This window comes from Nuphar pumila, chromosome 10, assembly GCF_984573655.1.
Source record: "Nuphar pumila chromosome 10, dmNupPumi1.hap1.1, whole genome shotgun sequence".
Taxonomy (NCBI): domain Eukaryota; kingdom Viridiplantae; phylum Streptophyta; class Magnoliopsida; order Nymphaeales; family Nymphaeaceae; genus Nuphar; species Nuphar pumila.
In genome coordinates this window covers 105,632,978-105,659,317 of record NC_143258.1, presented here as the reverse complement: position 1 = coordinate 105,659,317, position 26,340 = coordinate 105,632,978, and the positions used below count along the sequence as shown (strand labels likewise).

At 38.0% G+C, this 26,340-nt stretch overlaps 1 protein-coding gene across 1 annotated transcript in view; it reads right to left on the bottom strand.

Annotated features, from left to right (window-relative positions):
• The window catches only part of HAF01 (HAC13 protein (HAC13)), a 166,497-nt gene that overhangs the window by 55,851 nt on the left and 84,306 nt on the right, over positions 1-26,340 (bottom strand). Inside the window, exons 13-16 of the mRNA XM_090019611.1 lie at positions 20,568-20,777; positions 20,315-20,407; positions 13,132-13,338; positions 10,655-10,861 (exon numbers count right to left, since the gene is read on the bottom strand). Of these exons, the coding sequence (XP_089875737.1) occupies positions 10,655-10,861; positions 13,132-13,338; positions 20,315-20,407; positions 20,568-20,777 (717 nt within the window). The remainder of the gene's footprint in view (positions 1-10,654; positions 10,862-13,131; positions 13,339-20,314; positions 20,408-20,567; positions 20,778-26,340) is intronic.

The following is a 26,340-nucleotide window of genomic DNA, read 5'->3' as shown; positions in this document are numbered from 1 at the left end:
AATTGATTATATGTTTATCAATGATCTTTTAGAAGATTCAAATGATGACTCTTTGAGTCATCCAGAATTTTTAGAAAATACTCATGATTCTCATGATAATGATGTATCACCAACTAATGGTGACAATCTCCAAGTATACACTCGGCGTGAGGAAGCACAACCTATTAGTGCTTTAGAAAAATTCTTGCAGCTTAATGAACCTCTAGAAGAAACCTCCCTTAGGCGATCTTCTAGAGAATCAATTCCACCTAATAGGTTTGTCTCATATGAAACTCTCTCACCTAACTATAGAGCTTGTCTAATAGCCCTGCATTCTTACTATGAACCTTCCCATTATAATCAAGCAAAAAATATTCCTCATTGGGTTGAAGCAATGAAAGTTGAACTCGATGCTTTAAATAAGGCTAAAACTTGGGAAATAGTTCAACTTCTTCCAAATAAAAAAGTTATAGGATGTCGGTTGGTCTACAAAGTCAAAACAAAAAGTGATGGTTCCCTAGAACGTTATAAAGCTAGATTAGTTGCTAAGGGATATTCACAAGAATATGACATCGATTTTGAGGAGACTTTTGCCCCCGTGGCTCGCATGACAAGCGTTAGAACTCTAATAGCAGTAGCATCATCTAAGAAATGGCCTATATTTCAATTAGATGTTAAAAATGTTTTTCTTAATGGTCAGTTGAATGAAGAAGTATATATGGACCCTCCGCCAAAAATTAGTGTTAACCAAGGTCAAATTCTTCGATTATTAAAAGCTTTATATGGCCTTAAACAAGCCCCTAAGGCTTGGTATGATAGATTTAGTGCTATCATGTTACAATTGGGATTTCGTTTATGTTATACTGACACTGCTCTTTTTGTTAAACATGCAGGTAATAGTATCATCATCCTTCTGCTTTATGTTGATATGATCATCACTGACAATGATGAAAGTGTATTCTTAATGTTAAAAATATGTTAAAACATAACTTTGATATGTCTGATCTGGGTTTTCTCAGGTACTTTCTTGGTATAGAAGTAGCATACTCTCCTCGAGGGTATATATTGTCACAGATGAAGCTTGCTGCAGACATGTGTTCCAAATCTGGGATTTCAGATGACAAAAAGGTGGAAACTCCCGAGGTTATCAATGCTAAACTACGACTAGAGGATGGAGTTCTGCCGGATGATCCTACGCCCTACAGGCAACTCATTGGCTCCCTCACCTATCTGACTATCACCAGGCCTGATATTGCTCATGATGTGCACTCTACAAGCCAATTTCAGCATGCCCCTACATCTGTGCATATGAGTGTTGTGCTTCGGATCATTCGATACATCAAAAATACTTTGACTAAAGGGCTATTCCTATCCTCACTCTCTTCCTTAGATTTACTGGCTTATACTGATGCTGACTGGGGAGGAAACCCAAATGATCGAGTCTCAACTACTGGCTTTTGTGTTTTCCTAGGAGACTCGCTAATTACTTGGAGGTACAAGAAACAGCAGAAAGTCTCATTGTCTTCTACTGAAGCAGAATACAGGGCTATGGCAACTACTACAATGGAGCTTGTGTGGCTTCGAAGTCTTCTTCAAGATATGGAAGTCGAAATTACCGGTGCTTCGAAGCTTTGTTGCGACAACAAAAGTGCCATCTACATTGCTAGCAACCACACCTTTCATGAGAGGACTAAACATATTGAAATGGATTGTCACTATGTACGTGATGAATATCTTCGTGGGACAGTTACACTGCCATATGTCACTTCAGAATATCAACTTGCAGATTTCTTTACCAAAGCCCTGCCTGCTCCTCGCTTCTTGTTCCTTCTTGGCAAACTTTCGGTCATCTCCCCGTAAAGTTTGAGGGGGGGTGTTAAGACATATGTAATAATACATCTATATATATAAATATAGATGTATTCACCATAATACCTGATAGGGGTATTATGGTCTTTTCACAAGTACCCACTAGGGGTACTTGTTTTATTTCTTTTATTTTGCTTTTTTTTGTTTTTGTTTTTTTGTTTTTTAAATGTAATTTGGGATACCAAAAGGGGCCCCACAATGGAGTCGTTGGGGGCTCCCAACGACTCTATTGGGAGCCCCCTTTGGCCTCCCTTTTCTTATAAATAGGGGGAACCCCCCTTGTATTTGGTATTGCTTTAGAGAGCTTCTCTCCAATAAAAGAGATATTATTTTTATGTGTGTAGCCTTATTATAAGGTCCTTCGTATATCCCTTGGTGGATTTCCTCTCTTATGCTTGTTTCATTTGTCCGTGTTGGACATAGTGAATGCTTTGGCATTCTTGGATTCTTCCGCATACTTCATTACAGGAAGACGGTCACGTTAGACACGCTGTTTTAAACAAATAAATTTTGGGCGTGATTTCTGTTAAAAATATATGTATACATATATGTATATATATATATATATGTAACTAGGTTAATTTAGGTTTTTACATTTTTTTCCTTTTTAGTTTGATCCCGACTAGTCAACAAAGGTTGAATAGTCAAACTTAAGGGAGGTTGGGAGGGTCCAACGGTTCTATTTAGAGCCATTGGGCCTCTCCCAACGTCTCTTTGGAAGCTCTTTTGAATGTGTATATAAAGGGGTAAAGCTTTGTAAGTGTTCCATTTGAATAAAACAATATTTTTTATTTGTAAGTGTTCCTTGTGGGCCCATTGAGTGGGTTTTGTGTGTAAGCCTATTTATGATTCTTTGTGTGTTTATCTTGGTGTTTTCGTGGAACTTATTGTAGCTCTTTTGTGTATTCACTTTGGTGACTTAGAGAATATTGCTGGAGGTTCTCATTTCCTTACATGGCATCAAAGCTTGGTGATCAAGCTGAAATTGTTTTTGGTACATTGGGAAGCATGTCACTCCAAATTTGAAAGTATTGAAGCTTTATTGCAAATTTTATTCAAGTGATGTATGATCGTTATTATTTTCAAGAAATAGGTTGGTGGTGCTTGCGCGGAAAAGGAGTGTTTGTGCTCTTGATCAGTGATCTTTGCATGGTGGAGTGCTCGTGTTTTTCACCCTTGCTCTTGTTCTCTCCTCTATACTTTCTCTACTCTATAGGTTGGTATTGACTGATTAGCATCCAAATAGAACCCCTACGGTTACCTATCCACAAATCCCTTCTATTTCTTTTTTAGATTTGGGGTTGTGCGGCAACATGTTACATGCTTGATACAAGACACACAGCAAAACCACAGAATCCTGCCTTTTTCCGAAGCTTTTCCCTATTTGCTACAGCAGTCGCATAAAGACCCCTCCTTTTTTCCTTGAACCGTGAAAGAGAGAGAGAGAGAGAGAGGAATAACGAGAGGGAGAGGGAGTTTTAAGGAGATGCGTGAGAGGAAGTTTAGGACTGTTAAGATAAGTCGACCAATTAGAGTTTATCCATGCTTAAGGTGGTTTATTGTATTTTATAATAAATAATGGACCTAAGTGTAATTTTTCTTTTAAGGCTAATCACTACTTAAATAGTTGATTAGACCTAATTGCTGAATAAGAAGAACGACTCTCTCTCTCTCTCTCTCTCTCTCTCTCTCTCTCTCTCTCTCTCTCTCTCTCTCTCTCTCTCTCTCTCTCTCTCTCTCTCTCTCTCTCTACTGCATAGCATACCATTCTACATGGTATCAGAGCAGACGCTCCTGGAAACGTGACCTCTGGATCTTCTCCAAATCCTGCGTGAAGAAAATCGTGTGACTGTGGATCGGGAGATCACGTGTAGAAGGATCGAGTAAGGTACGTGTGAATCTGAAGATCGCATGAAGGGAGATCACACGTTGACAATCGGGTAAGGTTTATTTGATTGGTTTTGTTTTGGTACAGATCTGATAACAGATTTGTAGTCTGACAAACGTCATGACTCAGATCTGTAATCAGATCTACAAATCGTGGCAAAGCAATGGACCTTTAGTCGACCCGATCTGGTGAGTGTGGATATGCACACTGCGTTGATGTCGTGGAGTGGGCGACATGGATTAACTTTGTTCGTGTTTGGTGAGGATGGTCAGACAGCGTGAAGCAGACGTTTTGTTGTTGATCTGTGTAAGGAAAATCATCGTCGTCCATTGAAGCAGACTTTGTTTTCGTTGTTGATCTGTGTAAGGTCTGACACAGATCTCAAGGTTGAACCTGCATTTTGGGGAACACGGATCAGTTTTTCTTTTGTTTTCAAATCTAACACAAAAAGGGGGTGTCGTGGTGAAGAAAAATCATCCTCGTCCATCTGTGTATCGTGCAGCTGCAATTTTTTTTTTGAGTTTTGAGTAACTTTTGGTTTAAATATTATGGGTGAGGCTTCCAAATCTGATTACAAGAACGAGGCTATTGGGGAATACAAGGCCTTTGCCAATCCTTTCTCATATGGTTCTTCCGTTAAATTGAATGAAACAAACTATGCAAGGTAGTCCAGGATGTTTATGAAGTCGATGTTTGGATACCGTAGAAAGCACATTTTATTAGAATCTGAGCCAAATGATAAAAGTGGAAAATATACTACTTGAGAAGAAGATAATGACATTGTTATGTCGTGGATCATGAATAGAACCACATATTGCAGATGACCTAATTTATTATAATACAGCTAAACAGATGTGGGATAATCTTCGAGATACATATTCTCAAGAGACGAATGTGAGTCGTATTCTCCAAGTTGAACAGAAGATATATAATTTACAACCGGGTGATCAGACCTTGTCCCAGTACTATGCATCTGTTAAGGCTGCCTTTAAGAGACTGAATGCTCATAGTCCTCTGTGTTGCTTAATCTAGAAGGACCATCAAGAACAAACTATGGTTGCTCGGTTCCTCAGAGGCCTATCATCAGAATTCACAGTTGCTAAAGTCCAAATGTTGATTGGGTATGATGTTCCTACACTTGCTGATGCATACAATCGGTTGAGTAGACCTTTCATCTCTCTTTCACAATCTCAACATGCATCTCAGTCATCTGCTTTGGTTGTTTCATCTGTTATGGATGAGAAAATCCTATGAATGTTAGAGGCAGAGGTCGTGGAAGAGGTATGGGAGGTAGAGGTAAACTCCAATGTACCTATTGTGGAAAATCAAGACATTTAGAAAATCAGTACTGGGATAAACATGGACGGCATGCAGTCTCTCCGTTGAAGCAAAATGCTCAAAAGCTAATGCTACAAAACTGGAAGTGGAGCATGAAACCAATTCTCCTAGTGAATCTATCACTCTCAGTCGTGCAAAATATGAAGAGTTGGTCTCTCATCGTCCTTCAAGTTCTTCTTCTCCTGTAGCTGGTGTGGCCTACTCTTCCGGAGACCATCTTTCTTCCAATGATAGTAAGTGGATTATTGACTCTGGTGCATCTAGACATCTTTGTGGAAACTCTCAAAAAATTTCAGATCTAAAAGTTATTTCTGCACATCGGGGAGTCTCATTAGCTTATGGGAGTTCCTCCCTGGTTATCGATCAAGGAAATGTCTCTATAACCTCTTCATTACAGTTGGAAAATGTCCTTTATGCTCCTTCATTTTCTCAAAGTTTACTCTCAGTGAGTTGTCTTACAAAAGGGCTAAATTGTAGGGTGATATTTGATCATGTGTGTTGTCATTTTCAGGATTTGCTGACGGGGAAGAAGATTGGTGGAGGCTATGAAGAAAATAGAGTGTACTACCTACATTACCCTGTGGTAAACAGCTATGTTGCAGTCGATTCTCCCTCGAGTCCTATTCAGTGACATCGTCGTCTCAGACATCCTTCATTGTCGAAGCTTCATCGTGTTATTCCTCAAATTTCATCTACTACATCATCCCAGTGTGAAGCATGCCAGTTGGGCAAGCATCATCGGAGTTCGTTTCCTTCTAGTCAGAGTCAGTCCAGTAATAAGGTCTTTGAACTTCTTCATGCGGATATATGGGGTCCTAGTAAGATTCCTACCAGGACCCAATGTCGTTATTAATTAGTCATTGTCGATGATTTTTCTAAGTTGTCTTGGGTGTTCTTAATAAAAGAAAGATCTGAAGTTCCAAATATCCTAAAATCTTTGGTCATTAAAATAAAAACTCAGTTTGATTCAGTTGTCAAGATTATTCACATTGACAATGCTCTTGAATTTAAAACCACAGCTCTATTGTAATTTTACCGAGATCATGGAATTCAACCTCAAACCTCCTATGCCTATACTTCTCAACAAAATGAGGTGGTTGAACGAAAACATAGGTATCTGCTTGACATAGCACGCACTCTTATGATTCAATCCAATGTTCCTGCCTCATATTAGGGTGATGCAGTTACCACGGCTTGTTATTTGATCAACCACATGCCTTCATCGTCTGTGGAAGACTAAATTCCTTTAAAAAATCTATATCCTAGTGCACCTCTCTTTCCTCTTTTGCCCAAGGTATTCGGGTGTGTTTGCTTTGTGCACATATTTGGACCTGATCGTGATAAGTTAACACCTCAAGCTACTAAGTGTATATTTATAGGCTGTCCAAAAAACCAAAAGGGGTATCGATGTTATGATCCAATCTCTCGTCGGGAGTATGTCAGTGCGGATGTATCTTTCTTGGAGTCCATTCCATACTATTCTAGTACTGGTACTCGGCTGCAAGCTGATCAAAACGGTTCTTTTCCACTTCCTGTTCCTCCTTTTCCTTTGGAATCGGTGCCCTCTTTTTCGCATATAACTCCACCTACCTCACGGTTTCACAATCCTCCATTGGTGTATGTGTGTAGATCTCCATCTCCTCAGGTGCTTCCATCTTCTTCCCCTGAGGTAAGTACTCTTGATAGCAACGATATTCATGTTGATGATGACAGGCCAATTACTTTGCGAAAGGGGACATGGTAATGTACCTTACACCCTATTTCTAAGTTTGTGTCAAATGCTAGACTCGGCAATCAGATGAAAGCTTTCATTTCAGCCTTATCAGCTGAAACTATTCCGATGAGTTATCAAAAGGCTGTCCTCGATAGCCGATGGAAGCAGGCTATGCAAGATGAAATGGATGCTTTACTGTCTCAACAGACATGGGACCTCGTTGATTCCCCAGCAGATATGGACATTGTTGGATGCAAATGGGTATATACTATTAAGTATAATTCAGATGGTTCAATTGAGAGGTATAAGGCCAGATTAGTAGCAAAAGAATATACTCAGACATATGGGGTTGATTTCTTTGAGACTTTTTCTCCTGTTGCACGAATGGGCACCATTCGTCTTGTTTTGTCTGTAGTTGTTCACCATGGATGGAGTTTGTGCCAACTCGATGTGAAAAATGCATTCTTGTATGGAGATTTGTTTGAGACAGTTTACATGCAGCAACCTCCTGCGTTCGAGGTTGAGGGGAGTGTCAGAAGGTGTGTAGATTAAGAAAGGTGATATATGGTCTAAAGCAGAATCCTCGGGCATGGTTTCAAAAGTTGTTTGAGGTGATGTCAAAGTTTGGTTTTAATAGATCAACGTCATATCACACATTATTTATTATGAAAACTAACTCAGGAATAATTGTTATGGTGGTACATGTGGATGACATCATCCTTACAGAAGATAACATGAATGATATTGCAGCTACAAAGGTTGATCTTCAAAAACATTTTTCTACTAAAGACCTTGGGTCCCTTAGATAGTTTCTGGGCATAGAAGTGGCCAGGGGCAGTGAGGGTGTGTTTCTGTCACAACGGAAGTATGTTCTTGATTTACTAAAAGAAACAGGAATGTTGGGAGCTAAACCAGCAAATATTCCTATGGAGAGCAAAGTTCATTTGTTGGATGAGGGGTCAAAACCTGTTGATAGCAAGAGCTATCGCTCATTGGTAGGAAAGTTACTTTATGTGACAGTCACTGGACCCGACATCGCTCCGGTTGTAAGCAAGGTTAGTCAATTCATGGACAAACCGACTGAGGTACATTGGAATGATATAATGATGATACTTAGGTACTTAAAATCCTCTCTTGGAAAAGGGTTGTTATTCAAGAAAGGAGGCACTCAGGAGGTAATCGTTTATTCTGATGCTGATTATGTTGGGTCTGTAGAGGATAGGAAATCTACCACAGGATTCTGTGTATTTGTAGGAGGTAACTTAGTTTTCTGGAGAAGCAAGAAGCAAATTGTGGTTGCTAGGTCAAGTGCTGAATCAAAATATAGAGCTATGGCTCAAACCGCAACTGAATTAATGTGGGTTCGAACAGTGTTGACTGATCTTCAAGTGAAGGTCCTATCTCCTATGGTGATGATGTGTGATAACAAGGCATCCACATATATAGCAAATAATCTGGTATTTCATGAGGACAAAACATATTGAAGTTGACTGTCACTACATACGAGATATGGTTCAAGCTGGACATATCTCTACTAAGCATGTAATCTCTGAGGATCAAGTTGCAAATATTTTTACAAAGCCTCTTGCCAGGCCCAGCTTCTCAAAATGTTGCGGCAAGCTGAGCATGATTGATATCTATGCTCCAGCTTGAGGGGGAGTGTTAAGATAAGTCGACAAATTAGAGTTTATCCATGCTTAAGGTGGTTTATTGTATTTTATAATAAATAATGGACCTAAGTGCAATTTTTCTTTTAAGGCTAATCACTACTTAAATAGTTGATTAGACCTAATTGTTGAATAAGAAGAACGACTCTCTCTCTCTCTCTCTCTCTCTCTCTCTCTCTCTCTCTCTCTCTCTCTCTCTCTCTCTCCTGCACAGGCATACCATTCTACAAGGACAAAAATGGGGGAAAGAAAAGGGTCATGGGTGAGAGGTGGGGATCGGTTTCCCCACCTCTCTCTCCCCTCCCTGCGTGAATCAGGGGCTTTCACACACCCCACTTCCTCATCTATATTTTTTTTTACTTAGGGTTCACTTAATGACCGCCCTCCCCCCACCCCACCCCACCCCTTTTCACGAGTTTTTTTTTTAGTTTGGATCACCCCCACATGTGGCCCGCAAACCATTTATGTTTTGGGATCAAACCTAGGCTATCCGAGTCCAAGATCCAAATTTTTTTTAATTTGGACCATGTCATAGTGTGTGCTAGTGTGATATGGATCCACGATCCAATACGCTCATGGATCCATATTAGCTATCTGGATCCGCACAAAGATCCGAAGCTTTAACATTATATTACAAGGATTTAAAACTTTCGGTATGGATCCAAATAAATTACCATGGACCCAAAAATAAAATTTTAATTGGACCTTAACGCTTCCAATGTAAAATCTACATTAAAACATCGAAATTTTTGATGTCCAAGATCCAAATAAAGTAATGTGGATCCAAACATCCAGTAAACTATTATAGATCCAAATACAATGCTATGGATTCAATATAAGATTTTTCCCATTCAAGATCCAGTTTAAAATTCGAGGATCCACATAATACGCTTTGGATCCAATATCAAATCTAACCATGATATCGAGGATCCGAACCATTAACTGAAATCTACTATTAGATATCCAATTAAGATATTCGAGATCCAATATCAAGCATCCAAATAGGATATTAGGGATCCGATAACGAAGATCAGAACAGGATATCCGAGATCCAAATAAAACTAAAATAAAACAATGAGAATATCCTCGTACCAACTTGTGAACATGAAATTCAAGTTTAATTAAGTGATGAAATTTTACAAGTGTTACACACACACATATATGTATATATATATATATACACACACACACACGATTGGGCATAATAGTGGATGCCCAATCATCAGACGCTCCTGGAGCAACCGATTTTGCACGAAATCACGCAAAATGGTGAAAATATGTACTTAGCACGGTCAAGACCACCGCTAAAGGGTCTGTTTTGTGCAAAAAGGAGAGCCGCTGATCGTGTGCGCAATCAGCGGTGCTCCTTCGTCCAGTAACAGTGGACAAAAAAACCATCCACTGTTACTCTCTCTCTCTCTCTCTCTCTCTCTCTCTCTCTCTCTCTCTCTCTCTCTCTCTCTATATATATATATATATATATATATATATATATATATATATATAAAACACTACTATCAACTTATATACATACATATATACGTACACAGATAAATGTGCGTGTAGGACTAGTTAGAATTTTAAGTGTTTGGTTCTATTAAAAAGTCACTATTACTTCTGGTTAATTGGGTAAAAGTTGGGTAGAGCAATCAGGAGAGTAGCAGAATGAACTTTGTTCACAAACCCTCAAGAATCTAATTAAGCTTCCGAGGGTCCTACTTTAATAGGAAAATAGCTTCTTTTTCTTCAGTTTATTTTTTTCTAGAACATGTTTAATATGGATCTTATAGTACATGTAGAATGTCAAGTATCCGAACAGTTTTACCCATTACTTCTAGAAGAGGGAGTCTGGATGCTCCTCTGAAAACCGTTATCCATCCAGTCCTTCTTGCTCCTACCACATCCACAAGCAAAAGCAATTCTGAAATGAAAGCAACACTGATGCTAATGCAGAGAGACAAACAAAAGATTTCACAATAATCACGTGTAGTGTCATCATCAGTTCAATGAAAATGTTGTAAGACATGATTCCCTTAGCTTAGCATATTCACTTGTACCCAATGTTCACCATTCAGATAACAGGCATTATAGGCAGATATGAATGCATCAAATCGGACTGAACAATATAAATTATGCAAGAACAATGAATCTACGATACTTCAGAAAGCATTTTGGGCTGAATCATGAAAGGACTCATACCTCACGTGCAGCATCCATGCTCAACCTTCTAAGATCAGCATCTGTACCAGTAACTGTTGAACTTCCCCGAGCAGCAGCTGCCTTCTTCTTTACTACTGCAGTTGATACTGGTGCCTTGGGAGCTACACGGACATAGCTGAAGCCTAAACCTCGACCAGAAGGATCCCCTACACCTGTAATTTCTAAACGCTCAATATTGTCCCTATCCTGCAAAGCAAACAACAAAGCACTAATTTTTGTCAGCATAGAAAAAAGGAATTTTCATAGTATGTTTCTCAAAAATGAGATTGGCTCTGGGAATGATTTAGTATATCCATAGCATGATTTTGGCCAATACAGCTGGTAATGGCACATGATGGACAATGAATCAACAAATTCAAATTTAGGAGCAGACATGCCTTACAAAAGATAACAAACATAACATGTTAATGTTTTGTTTAAGTAGAGTAGCATTGACTCTGTCCATGTCTGATCTGACCTAGAGAAGCTATATTGTGGTGGATTTTGTGACTTGAAAAGCTACATCCCTGAATTGGATTTAAGGCACCAACAATTTACTGAATTAGAGATTCAAAGTCAAGACTTCACTGAAAAATTTCCAAAAAAAAAGTTCTTGCTGCCACACATATATTATCATCTATCTAACATAGCTAGGGAATGGTCCACAACGCAGATACTCTTGGTGTGATGCAATAATTCTCAACAATAAGGACATGGGGCCATACCAATACATAGATCTATGTATGTGTGTATGCCGTATGTGTGTAAAACAGCAATTCTTAATCACTATCAATAGGAACATCAGATACTGAAACTAAGTTAAAATTAAAATGTAATGTAACTAATGACAAAATTTTAAAAGAAAAAGAAAGTGAATATAGAATGAGTAAATAATATCATGAAAATAAATACATGAAATTAATGACACAATGTTGACCGAGTATGAAACTGGTTTGACTGTGTCCATGAAGTGTTGTCTCGTGTCATGTCGACATGGGATATGCATCTAAGTGAATTGTCTATGTGATATAGAATACCATGCATCGTGCAATTCTTGAGCAGATCAGGTGATAAGACCAATCTGGAACAGACAGTTAAACAATGCATTCTCACATTTTTATGGCTTATGATGACACAAGAATTAGAAAATTGCACCCAAAAGTACTGCATATATTTTAGCAGACCATTCAGCAGACAACACATTTGTCGATGATAAGCACAACTGACTATCAGGGTCATGCTCAAGCAATAGGAACACAGGCAACAAAGTGTCTAAAAACTGACACCAAAACACACACAGATATGAAGCCTCAAATGGTTCTCCTATCTTGGATGTTTCACTCTTCTCCAGAAGAGAGAATCTCTTTTGATCAACAGAATACCAACCTCTATCAACTTTAGGGGTTTTACTCACTTTTGTCTCTAACCATAGTTTAAAAATTCATCAGGTTGACCCAGTGACTCAGTTGACTCGGCCCGGATCGCCCAATCACCAGGTCAGAAAACAGGTGTGACCTGGCTTTAACAAAACTCGGCCAAGTCATGGGCGAGTCATGCATATATACATATATAATATATTTTATATATAATTACATATATTATATGAAATATAATATAAATATTATGTATATTATATATAAAGATATGATTATAGATGTATTAATAAAATAATACATTAAATATATATATATATAATATCATATAATGTATATTATATATAATATATTGGTAAAATACTATAAAATATAGATAATATATACATATATTTATATATTTTATATAAAATATAAAGTTAACATGACCCGGCCGAGTCACGAGTCACTCGAGGACAAGCCGAGTGATGAAACACCGGCTTTTAAAACACTGTCTCTAACAGCACCTAAGCCTCACAGCCAAAAAAGAGATACTTTCTTATCAACCTCACAAGAGTATCACCACATGACTACCTGCAAGAAATAATTGAATGATGAGCTTCCCAAGAGCAGAGCTGCTCTCAAGATTGGATTCGTTTTTTGTCTTTCAACTAGCTCATATGATTAAGTAGTTTTAGCTTCAGTACTTTAGTTACACCTACCCATTCTCAACACTACAACTTATGCCTCATAGAGTGAGCTATTGCACTTTCTACAGTGCACGCCCAACACACAACACGGGGAAATTTATAAGCAAGATCTGTTAGAAGAAAACAAAGATTTCCTGAGAGGTTCTGGATTGGTAATGAACATTATGTTCTAGCAGGAGTAACATCTACAAAAAGAGAAGAAAAAAATTGAATACAATATACTTATAACAAATCCTTATATAATTATTAAGCGTGCACAGAAAGCTTCAAACATACTGTCTGATCAACAGCCAAGATCCAACTTAAACAGCAGAAAAAAAACATAATGAAAATTTAACAGAGAAAAGCAAGCGCAAAAGAAGACCATATGAACAAAGGACAACAGTCAAAAGTAAAAAATGAAATGAGAACTAACCTGTGCTGTGCATGCAACAAAATTGCTGCTAAGATTCCATGAAGTTATCTGCAACTCTCTCTCAATGTGTGATGCAGCCGCAAGAGTGATGGCTTCATCTGGAAGTTGATTCATTGCAAATGCAAGGCCAATAGTGCTTGTAAGCTTGCATATTCCCAAGCATTTAAGTCGATGCTGAGCAGCTAGCATGCTTTCATAGGTGCATACCTGACAAACAAAATGATGAAATTTATAACCAAGAATAACAATACAGGGTACATTGACTGCAACTAAGGGTATACTCAAACTGGATCAGAACACCAAAATTTATGAGAAGCCTATTTATTGTACATCAGTAGCTGAAATTAAAATAATGCAGAATACCCAATCATTTCAAATTGCCAAAAACAGCATGTCCTGTGTAAGAATTTTAAAGTTGCCAAAAAACACCATAATACAATAAATTCAATTGCAGTTATGGAAATTATTGAAACATCCATTGGTACTTGTAGTACATCAATTTTTCGAAAAAGAATGCAGCCTGTCTTTCTGGATATACAATAAATCATCTAAAATACTTGAGTTGTATGCTACATGGAAGAATTATTGAAACATCCATTGGTACTTGTAGTACATCAATTTTTCGAAAAAGAATGCAGCCTGTCTTTCTGGATATACAATAAATCATCTAAAATACTTGAGTTGTATGCTACATGGAAGAATTATTGAAACATCCATTGGTACTTGTAGTACATCAATTTTTTGAAAATGAATACAGCCTGTCTCTCTGGATATACAATAAATCATCTAAAATACTTGAGTTGTATGCTACATGGAAGAAAAACAATGACAAGCAAATCCATGCCAATCCAAACTTTTCTTCACCGAGTACAAGATCCTTTAGTATCTCACCAAACCTGTCAAGGTCAGAAGAAATGCCACGTGCATGGAAGATTGAACACTTTATTCTCGAAACCATTATGGCATAAGGGACCATGAGCTTAGCATGCCAACAGACTTGTAAATTAACCTTTTGGGATTGATGAAAGGAAAGATGCCAGGCAAAGGAGAAAGTCAAAATCATAAAATTCCCAGTCAAGTCAATTTTTAGTTTAGTCTTTATGTAACATAAGAACTTGATTTACGTTCTTAACATGTTCAATTCTCTTTCTACCTTGACCTGTGGAAAAAAGATAATTCATTGAGGAAGTAACAATGGAAGATGTAATAATGATGGGAGAAGATGGAGACATGAGCTAAAGTGAAGCAACAAAAAGAGCCAGAATTTGGTGTTTCTTCAAAGAGAAGTAAGTTTTAGTTCCAATATGACATTTTTCCAATTGGAAAAATAACCCAATACTTTTTTGCAACCTCTTGGCATGAGAAAGTTATCCAAATGCCCTAGTCATGAGCTAGAACATGACAACGGATATAAGCAATAGAAAGGAGATACCGATGCCTAGACTATGAAATGCATGTGAGAGAGTGTCTTTGCTAGTTGGGCTCCTGATAGCATTGTTTTAAATCTTATAAAAGTCAAAATGTGTCATAAAGGTGTTACATTACACTACTATCTCTTAAAAAATTGATATGATAGGGTGCATCAGATCATATAGTACTCTAGAGTGCCAGAGACTTGTTTTTTCAGAACCCTTTTGTTTAATTTTATTAAGATTTTGGCCACTATTTGGTGGATTTTTGTGATAACAAATACATGCTTCTAAAAGAAAACTGAACACCATGTAATATATAAAAGTATTATCTAACTTGACATAGATAAATTACTTTCCATTAGGATGAAGCTAATTAAAATATGTAAGAAGTGTAACGTCATACTAAAAGACTACTACTATACAACATAGTGTTAGATGTGTGCATCAAGAGTATGGTAAGAAGAGAAATCAAGAGAAACCACTATCCAAACAGTGGTCAAGTTATGAGTCCTTGTTCTCGTCACCCACTTCTCTGTTAGAGATTGTATACCAAAAAGTAGTCTTTTTCTTATGTGTGCAGGGGTATTTCTGGTCCTTCTACTTGTGTTATGCATGGCCAAACTCTCTCTCTCTCTTACAAGCCAATTCCATTTCTTTATTGTACTTTATTTTTTCCTGTATTTTTTGGCAGCTAATCTACAAAATGTAGCCCTAATGGGCTTAATATGGTATCAGAGCAGGAAAATTGCTTTGGGGTTAAACTTTTTGAAGATTGAAGCTCTCACAGTATCGGCACCCACTAGTCTCACCGCTGGAGAAATGAAGGGGCTTCAAGCTTTGGGTCCTTTTGCTGTCGGTAGAACAACATTTCTGAAGATTTTTTAGTGAAAAATCAAGACATTTGGAGAAGGTATGAGGAATCTGTGATTTTTCTTTGTATTTACCTGCTGCTGCCCCTATTTCTGGTTTATTGGCTTGTTGTGGCCTTGTGGTCAATTGGGGCTTAATTGAAAGTTAAGTTAATCTGGGAAAGTTGAATGAGGTGTGTGCAGACCTAATTGAGGTGATTTTGCAAAGTTACTAAATTTATGAGATGTGGGAAGTAAATAGGGACTGACAGCAGCTTAGTGTAAGGGTTTGCTGCAAGTGAAGGTTATATAAAACCATAAAGGCTGGCTGTATAAGCATGATTTATAAATATAAAGTGAATGAAGAGCAAGGTATCATGTTTTTTGGCTGTTCATGGCTTCTTGAAGTTCTTGTTAGGAGTTGATTCATTAGCTCAAAAGGGTCAGCTGAGTAAGAATCTAAATAAAAATCTGCACGGTAAGCTTCACAGGTGTAACACAATGGCAACAAAGGGTGATTCAAGAAAAGGCACACTCAAGATTGAGGAAAAGAAGGTTGTAATGATGCAAAATCCGTCTTACAAGAGTAATATGGAGAGATTTCAAATCTCAATTTTGAAATTCAGTGAACAGAATCATATAGGAAGGGCAAAATCTATGGGGCCTACCATTCTCACTGAAAGAGAGAGGAAAAGCATTAATGAAGACTTACTTCAATAAAGTAAAGATTGCAAAAGAATATGAGATTACAATAAGAGGGGATAATGGAAAGGATATGGAGTTCCATTCTTGTGAATTAGCATGTTTCAGAAAGAAGATTGGGTGTTTGGAAATGAAGGTTGAAAAAGAATGATGCACATACCATCTTTTCCAACTATGGCCTATTCCTCTCGCAACACAATGGGTTATCACAATTCTCCTCACATGATATCTAGGAAATGGATTATTGACTCAGGAGCCATGGATCATATGGTAGGAAAAAGAGATGTTTTCTTAGAATATGTACCTTCCACAACTAATAGCCCATCAAATTGGCTGATTGTTCTTCCACTCCCATGCTTGGGAAGGGTAATGTCTCAACTTGGTTCAATTTATCTTGAGTCTTACATGTTCTTACCTTTCTCGTGAATTTACTTTCAGTTAGTTCCGTGGCTAAAACACTTAATTTCTCAGTAACCTTTTTTTCTAACCATTGTGTTTTTCAAGACCTAAAGACAAGAAAGATTCTTAGTTGGGATAGTGAAAATAAGGGTTCATAAATGCTTGGTGAACCTCAATTCATGGCATCAGTGAGACAACCCATTTTATCTCCCATTTTAGAAGAGCTTCAGTTGTGGCACAATAGATTAGGGCATCTTCCCCTTTTCAAGTTGAAAATTGTGTTATCTGATTTTATCAAGGTAAAAATTGAGCATGTACTACAATGTGATGCCTGTCAAACGGCGAAACATTATCATGCCTCGTTTCCTAGTAGCATTGTCTAGAAGTTGTAAACCCTTTGAGATACTGCATTCAGATGTATGGAGACCATCCCCAAAAGTTTCTCTTGATGGTTATAGATATTTTGTGTCATTTGTTGATGACTATACTAAGATGTTAGATGACTACATTGTATGTTATGAAGACTAAAGATGAAGTTTCCTCTATCTTTTCTAGGGTCCATAAAAGGTTGGCAACCCAAATACCATGTCTCTATTAAGATACCATGCTCGGATAATGGAGGTGAATTTATATCACATCGTCTGAAGGAGTATCTTAGTAAACACAGCATTGAACGTCAAACCACATGTCCTAATACTCAGCATAATGGAGTTGCTGAGAGAGAAAATCTGCATTTACTTGAAGTGGCCCGGACTCTCTTGTTAGGAAAGGATGTTTCTAAGAATTATCAGGAAGATGCTTTACTGAATGAGCAAGCAAACAAAAAGCAAGGATTTCAACTCAGTTTGGTTGTTGCAGGATTTACAAGGTAACGTCAGCTAGGGCAAGAACACCTGGGGTCAATATTCCGTGTTTGGCTTTGGGTTTTCAGAAGATGTCAAGGTATGATTTAAGGGTGCTGGATGTCAGAAATGGACAGATTATCATCATTTCTTGAGGATTTATGGGTGCTGTATGTAAGAGATATAGATTTCCTTCTCTATTTTCTACCGCCACTTAGCATTTGGTTTTTTTGTTAAGCCTTTATTCTTGGCACAATTTTGGCTGCTGAAAAAGGTGTAGTTTGATGAAGAACGATAGCCAAGAGTGTGAAACGAGTAATGGAAGGTGAGAAAGTCAGTATTATGAAGTTGGGTTGTATTTTCTTGGTTTCTTGAAGTGGTGGCAACCGTGGCATGCATATTAAAAGGAACAAAAAGAGGGTGACTGTAGGTTTAGTGATCCTCTAATCCTAGTTGCTGGGGTATAGTCAGAAGGTGGACTGAAAAAGGGAAGAATAGTATCAATTGTTGAAGTCCCTAAAATGGATCCTAACATGAGCGGAGAAAAGAACGAAGGTGGAAGTTCGATGATAAATACAAATGAAGGGGGGTCTATGGTGAATCCTCATGGAATCTCGTGTTGAGGGTTTCCAAATTACCAATATCTGTTTTGATAGGAAGAACTATGTAGAGTGGACTCGATCGGTAGAACTTTCTATTCATGCAAGAGGTAAATTGGAATACATCACTGGTGAGGCTAAGAAGCCTGAAGCAAAGAATTCAGAAATATGGTCTTTAGAGAAAGGAGAAGGCATTGGTTACATCTTGGTTGTTTCAATCTATGGCATCTCAAGGATTTTCATGTACCTACAAACTGCAAAGGAGGTATGGGAAGCTGTATCAGAGGCTTACTCTAAGAGAGAAGATGTTGCAAAGTACGATATTCTGGATAAAATCATGAAATGTTGGCAAGAAATAGGTCAGTTAGTTGTTATGCTGAGCTAAGGGGACTATGGGATGATTTGTACCATTTTGAGATAGATTGTGCAACATGTGCCCAAAGAAGAAATGAAAAGAATGAAAGAAGGAAGGTATTTGATCTCCTATGAGTAGCTTCAGAATATGAAGCCATCAATGTCAATCTTTTAGGAAGGGATATTTTTCCCTCCTTGGGAACAATGTATACTTATACTCCTAAGAGAAGAGAGAAGAGATTGGAACAAGTGAATGAAGTAAATTCATAGAGGTTGGCTCTCGTGGGAGGTTTTAATAATGCTAGAGTACCTTTCGAGAGAGAAAAAGGAAGAGGGGGAGCCTTCAAATGCGGTCAGAATCAAGGTTCTTGGATGTCTGATGAAAAAGACAAGTTTAGAAGTACACATTGCAGAAAGGCAAGATATACAAAAGAACAATGTTGGGATATTATTGGGAAGCCCATTTTTTTGAAGAACAAAGCATTTCATACTTTAAGTTCTGATGCTCTGGTAGTTATGGATAAGGTTTAAGAGAAGGATATGTTGACTGGCTTGAGAAAGTAGTTAGAGGAATTAAAGATGAAGATTGGAGAAGGATTGACCCCAGCATCATCACTCACTACTGTTGCACATGCCTCTCACTCCACCCAAGGTAACAAGGCTTTATCTTACTCTACACTTAGGGATTGGATTATTGATTCAAGGGCTAAAGACCACATGGTAGGAAGAAGGTATGTGTTTATCACTATATTCCTAATCCCACTGAAAACCCCATTAGGTTTGCTGATGGATCTACCACCCCTATGGTGGGAAAGGGAAATGTCAAGACCCCTTGGTTTACTCTGTCCCCAGCTCTTAATGTTCCATCTTTTCCTACAAAAGAAATATACACTTCCCTTGATGTGAAGACAAAACAAATAGAGTTGGATTATGATAACTCTGATCAAACACCAATGCTGTCACAACTGGACTAAATTTCTCAAACCATGGTCGTGGCACTTGTTTGAGGCCATACAATGCTCTTTTTAATCTACAGACTCTACCTTCAGGATCTGAATACCCTTATGAAAGTTTCATATATACTTCCTCATCTTAGTTTCAGCTGGGTTATTTCTCTATTCAGTCTTTGTTTGCAGATGTGTTTACCAAAAGTTTTACACCTTCTCATTTCAAGACATTTTTCTCCAAACTTCAGATGATTTATCTTGCATCATCCCATGTTTGAGAGGGAATGTTGAGAAATGTGAAATAGTATACTATTAGTAGTTGTGTTGGCCTCTCTTGTACATTACATTATTTATCAGGGGCATTTTTGTACATGCTTAAATTTTGATCAGAGCATGCACAGCACGACAGCAAGATAGCACCAGATTAGAGTAAGAGAGAACTCTCCTTACATTAGAAAAATAACTGATTACATCCGTACAAAGGGGTCAACCCCTCTTTTTAACTATAAAATAGAAAATGGAAATAGAAGACTATTTGACTTTGACTTTTACAACAGAATTTAAGCATGTACAGAAATGCCCCTAATAAAGGCCAGAACACATTTCTCAACAATGCGCACACACACAGTCAAATGAAGCAAGACTATTATGGTAAAATTCTCAAATCAAGCTCCCTTTTTTCTTGACATAGAAAGGAAGAACCCTTCCCTATAGCATATAAATGATACTAAGAGATTAATAACCACAAGAATGTGCAGTGACAGAAAAATCAACCCTATTTTTACATGTAAAATCTGTGTTCATGTGTCTGTGCATGTTTTGACCCTTAATAGCAGGTAATCAGGGCAGTAGAGGATATAACCAAATAAGCAAACCACCCTACACATATCAGACGCAGGTTAAATCAAGTTCCAAGGCATACATCAGCAAATGAAACATTGTGTTCGCATTATCATGACAATAGACAGCAATTCGGTTTCTTATCATCATTTTTAAACTGTTAACAAATAAAGAAAAAAAAAAGCCATAGTTCAAAGCATGCACACACACACAGGTGCAGAGAGAGAGAGAGAGAGAGACATCTTCTGGTGTCACCATCCTCCTCAGTTCTTCCTCTGAAGGTATTCGGAAGTTACGCCTCATAACCCATAACAGCTCACCATTTGATCCCCGCTGCAGGACCACAAGAATTGATTAGTCAGGATCAATAGCATGGGGCAAAGATAGTTAATAAAATGAAAGAACTGTAAGGAAATATCAAATGTGAAAGTATGTGGTAAACACTATGATAAATGATGAAGAATCAACTAATATGAACAATAAGCGGAAGTACCTGAAGATCAGCACAATGTTTCAGTTTTTTACGTACAAAGGGCTCTGGCAAGTTAGAGAACTGGGCAGACAGTTCATCAACACGAACACAAGGAAGGAAACCAGGCTTCTCGCTCGCACGAAATTCACGGTATATATATACTAACAGCCTGTTTCCAATATATGTGGGAATATTTTTTGAATGAGGAGATATTACTTCCATGTGAGGTTCCTGGAGACCACAAAAGATGATGGATAAATCAAATTGCCATCAATAGGCACATAGGCCAAACAATATAATATGATCCAAGTGAATAAGTTAGTTTTATCATATTTAACATTAAAACTGCTACTGATGCCAATTGCTGCCTTTCATTATTATTATATCCAAGTTCGAAAAGTTGATATATGGTTGAAGAAGGGTATTTGTGTCATTTATCCAATATGGGTATGTAATGTATTGTTGTGCTGTACCAGGGGCATTTTTGTACAACAGAATATATTGTGTTTATGATCATGTAAGCCTTTAGTTGGACTAGTGCTTGTGCACTCTCTATTGTCTCTTGGTTACCCCTTAGTGGGTCTATCATTGTATTTTCGCTTGTTTCATGATACAAGGCACAAATTCCGATGCGGGTTTTGACATGCTATCAGAGCGAGGCAGGGATAAGACTCCATCAAATCAAGGCTGCTGATCATCATCTCTCTCTCTCTTTATTCTGGTTGGTATTTCCCTCTTAATCACTTCTCCCAAAACCCTAATCCTAATCTTCTTGCTTTCTGCCCTCTTTTCATATCCTCCCCTATTATTCCTTCCATCTTCGATCTTCTTATTGCAAATCTGTTTTAGTTTGCCCAAATCATTAAAACAAAAAACCTTTCGCTGCATCCAAGCAAGATCGATTGTTCTTATATTATAGTAAAAGAAAAAGAAAAAGAAGGGGAATAAAAAAAGAAGAAGAAAAGGATCCCTACCTTTATCAGATCTGATTTCTTGAGATCTGAACCAAAAAAAGGGGGAAGAAGAGGTGATGTCATCATCTGCGGATGGCAACAGACCAAAATCGGCCAATCTCTTGCTGTCTGCAATCTCCTTTTCTGTGATTCGTTCTGCTATTCTTTCTTTATCTTTCACATCTTTATATGTGTGTTATTGGTTTATATGCACTTCCCATTTGTTTCTCCTTAATATTCAAATTTCCTCCTTATCTTCTTTCTGCATATTTCTTGAATTTATTTTTCAAATTTCAGATCTCTCTAAGGCATCTTTAAATCCCATTAACTCCTTGACTCAGTTAGTCATGAATCCAACTTCATCACCTGGAAAAAACAAATAATCCCCTTTATCAGCAACCACGGTCTGATGGGCATCTTGAAGGGTCTGAGGCAGTGTTGTGAAAAGTGTTGAGGCATAGCGAGGCGCTCCACCAAAAACCGAGGCAAGGTGTAAGCCTCGAGGTGTAAAGCGTAAGCCTCAAAAAAAAAATTGAAAACTTTAAAAAAATTATAAAAAATATCTACAAATACAAATAAATAAAGAAATGCTTTATTGATGAAGTAACAACCAATAAGAAATAGAAAATCTCAAATAAGTACTAACAAATATGAGATTAACATATAAAAGTAACTAAGAAACTGATTACACAACTGGAAAACTAATTACATAATTGAAAATTATAGTGTCCTATAAAGCAACCAATAAGCAATAGAAAATCTTGAATAAGTACTAAAAAAATATGAGATTAAGATTAACATATAAAAAGTAAAGAAACTAATTAAAAACTAATTAAATGTAACATACAAAAGTAAACTGATTACATTTCTTCTTCTTCTTCCTTTTTTTTTGTGCCTCAGGCTTGCGCCTTGAGGCACAGAGGGTCACGCCTCAAGGCGAGGCATGCCTTTTGCACCTCAAGGTGCGTTTTTGATAACACTGAGGCTATGCCCTCAGAGTTTGTGTCTTAAGGTGAAGGAGAAAAAATGAATGGGAAACCAGCAGCAACCCCTTTAGTAAAGAATCTTTCATACATCTCTTGGCACAAAAATGATCAAGAATGGTAGCTTATATCATGCCAACATTATCCCAAGAGGTTCTTCTTCACGTACCCCTTAGAGTATCTGCATGTGAATTATGGTTGATCCTTCATCAATGGCTTGAACAAATATTGAAACCAAAAATCTATCACCTCAAGTCTCAGATTGGTGATTTGCAAAGAGGTGAATCTGGTGTGCTGGAATTACCAAACAAAGTGAAACATATTTCAAATCAGCTGGCCGCCATTGGAGGTCCTATTTCTGATGTGGACATTTGCACCCAAACTCTCAAAGGATTGGGTTCGAAATATAACATGTTTATAGCTATGTATATGGGGCGAGATTCAAGGCCTACCTTTGATCAGCTACATTCGGTGCTTCTTGAATTTGAATCAATGTTCAACCTGCCAGTTAAAAAAGATGGCCAGCAAGCACATCATGTGGTGATGGTAGTGGGTAGTGCAGCCCGTAATTTCAACTCAACCAGATCTGGAGGTGGTCGAGGTAGAGGATGTGGTGGTGGAAATGTTGATCAAGGGGGGGGGGGGGGGGGGGCAGCATTCTTCCTACTACTAATGGACAGCGCTCAAATACTATATGTCAGGTGTATGGTAAGAAGGGACATACATGCTCAGATTGTTATTGGCACTATGTTCCTACATTTAAGCCTCCAACTGTTTAACCTCCATCAGTTCAAGACCACCTACGTATCCACCTTCCCAACCAGGTTATGCAACATCCATGGCTAGTTCATCACGGGATATGGATGCCTTGAGTATGGCTTTTAGTCAGACTATCTTACATCATGGCACTCCTAGCAACACAGGGCAGCATGGCACCTCTGGAACAAATGTTTGGAATGCTGGACAGAATATTCAAACATGGGGAGTTCACCACGGGATATGGATGCCTTGAGTATGGCTTTCAATCAGACTAGCCTACATCATGGCATTCCTAGCAACACAGGCAGCACGACACCTTTGAAACAAATGTTTCGAATGCAGGACAGAATATTCAAACATGGGCAGCGTCATCAAGCATATAGCCAACACCGTAAGACACATGGTTAGTAGATTCTGGTGTGGCTCACTATGTCACAGGAGACTCCAGTAAGCTCTCAAATCTTATACCTTATCATGGCAATGGCAGTATCGTCACCGATGATGAGAAACATCACCCCACCACTATTCCTACATGTCAGTGTTTGCCTAAGTCTTTACAATACTTTCTTTGTTCCTAATATACATCGTAACCTTATTTCTGTCACCCAATTGATTGATCAGTCTAAACCACATGTTTTTTCTCCTCTTGCTGTTTTTGTGAAGGACCCTCTTGCGAAGGAGATCCTCGCTGAAGGAAAAAGACATGGAGGACTTTATGTGATAAACGAAGCTCAAAAAGGTTTGCATTGTGGCACCGAAGACTTGGTCATTGCAATTCCAATTTTGTCCAAACTTTATGTAATAAAGGTTTCATTTCATTATGAAGCAAGACCTCCAAAGTGTCTTTTTTATGTTTAAGTTGCCATCTATGTAAAAGTCATGAACTTTCCTTTGATTTTGTTAATAAAAGAGCTGTGTTTCCTTTTGAGTTAATTCAGTCTGATGTTTGGGGTCCAGGCCGAGTCATGTATGTTGAAACTCAATTCTCGCAAAAAAAAATTAGGTTTATGTAGCGATAGTGGTGGTGAATATGTGTCGGTAGTTTTTACTAACTATTTGCACGAGAATGGTGTATTGTGCACAATGTCTTTTCCAAAGACGTCCCAACAAAATGGAGTGGTTGAAAGAAAGCATTGACACATCGTTGAAACAGCCCTATGTTAATTGAATCAGGTGTTAGAAAAGCTCTATGAAGTGAGGCTTTTCACACAGCTGTGTATTGTATAAATTGCATGCCGCTTTTGAATTTAGGATGAAAATTGTCATATTTCCTCCTTTCCAACAAGCATCCAGATTACTCCATTATGCGTGCTTTTGGGAGTAAACTTTATGTGCATATTCATGACTCCTTGCATAACAATCTCTCACCTAAGGCACAGGCATGTTAATTGGTAGGATATGACGATGAGCTTTTGGGCTATAGATATTTTAATCCTACAACTCAAAAATTAGTCATATCAAGGTATGTGATATTTCAAGAGGATGATTATATGTCAAGCAATGATTCACGACAAGATGCGAGAAAGGGAGATGCTGGTATTTTTTTGACGGACTACTTGGCCCTCGAGATATGATGATCCTCGTGCCCATGTTGAAAAGGTTGGTGTGCTTCAGCTGTACCTCAATCTGAAGGTGTGAATGTTTTGCCTCAAGAACCGCCACCAATTCAAAATCAGAAATTGCTGACAGACTTTCAATTCTATCCCCATGTATATAATCAAAGGAAATCAGTCCCTACTCAGCCAGTGCAAAGTAGTCATCAAGATAAAGTTCAGTAGAATGCTTCTTACAACGATCAACAAATGAGTAATGAGCTGCAGCAGCCAGCTGAAACATTAATGACAGAATCAGCTTAAGATCATCAGCCTATAAGACGTGACATTACTGGATCAGATTCTTCACCGCCTATTCAGTTAAGGAGATCAGATTGACTGAAACATCCACCATCACGGTGGGCAAGCTATGATACATTCTCAGCATAATTTCAATTGTTTACAACCAGCATTCTACACGATAAAGAGCCCAAATTTTACCATGAAGCATGTCAGAATAGGCGTTGGGAAGAAGCCACTAATGAAGAAATTTCAGCATTGAATGAGTGCAATACTTGGGAAGTGATTCCAAGACAGTCCGACAAGAATGCAGCGGGGTGCTGCTAGGTATATAAAATTAAGTATAAGGCAAATGGGAGTAGGAGCATAGACGGCTATAAAGCGTGACTGATAGCAAAAGGTTATACTCAAAAACATGGCCTTGACTTTGATGAAACATTCAGCCCAGTAGTTCAAATGGGACAATTCGAGTAGTTCTTTGTCTTGCAACCACATTTAATTGGGAGCTAAGTCAGATGGATGTGAAGAATGTGTTTCTTCATGAGGTGCTTCACGAAGAAGTCTACATGGAGCATCTACCAAGATATTCAGGAGATCTCCAAACTACTGCTCTTCGTTCGAAGAAGGCTCGATATAGGTTGAAGCAGGTGTCTCAAGCTTGGTTTGAGACATTCAATCTTAGGTTTATTCAAAGTCAATGTGACTATTCTCTATTTCTCTATCATGATCGGGGTCACATTACCTTGGTTATAGTATACGTCCATGATATTATCATCACAAGCAGCAATTCATCTTGTATTGCAAGTTTGAAGGGTGTATTAGGCTCCAAGTTTCACGTGAAAGATTTAGGTAATTTGACATACTTTCTTGGGATTGAAGTGGATTGTACATCAAAGCATATGACCCTTACACAAAGTATGATTTTTATTTACTCAACAAATTTGGAATGGTGGATTGCAAGTTAGTTGCAACACTTGTTGCTATGAACATGAAGTTGCAAGATGATGATCCGAAAATGAAGCTGTTAAGGAACCACAGATGTTTCAAAGTTTCAAAGTTTGGCTGGTGCCTTACAGTACTTGACCTTTACTAGGCCAGATTTGATTTTTGCGGTCAATAATATTTCACAGCATATGCATGCTCACAGAAAGTCACATGAAGGCGGCTTCACACACATCAAGGGAACTATCACAGATGGGTTGATTTATATAATAGAGACTCACAAGTCTTCGGTTGTTTCATTGTTCATATTAGCATATTCAGATGG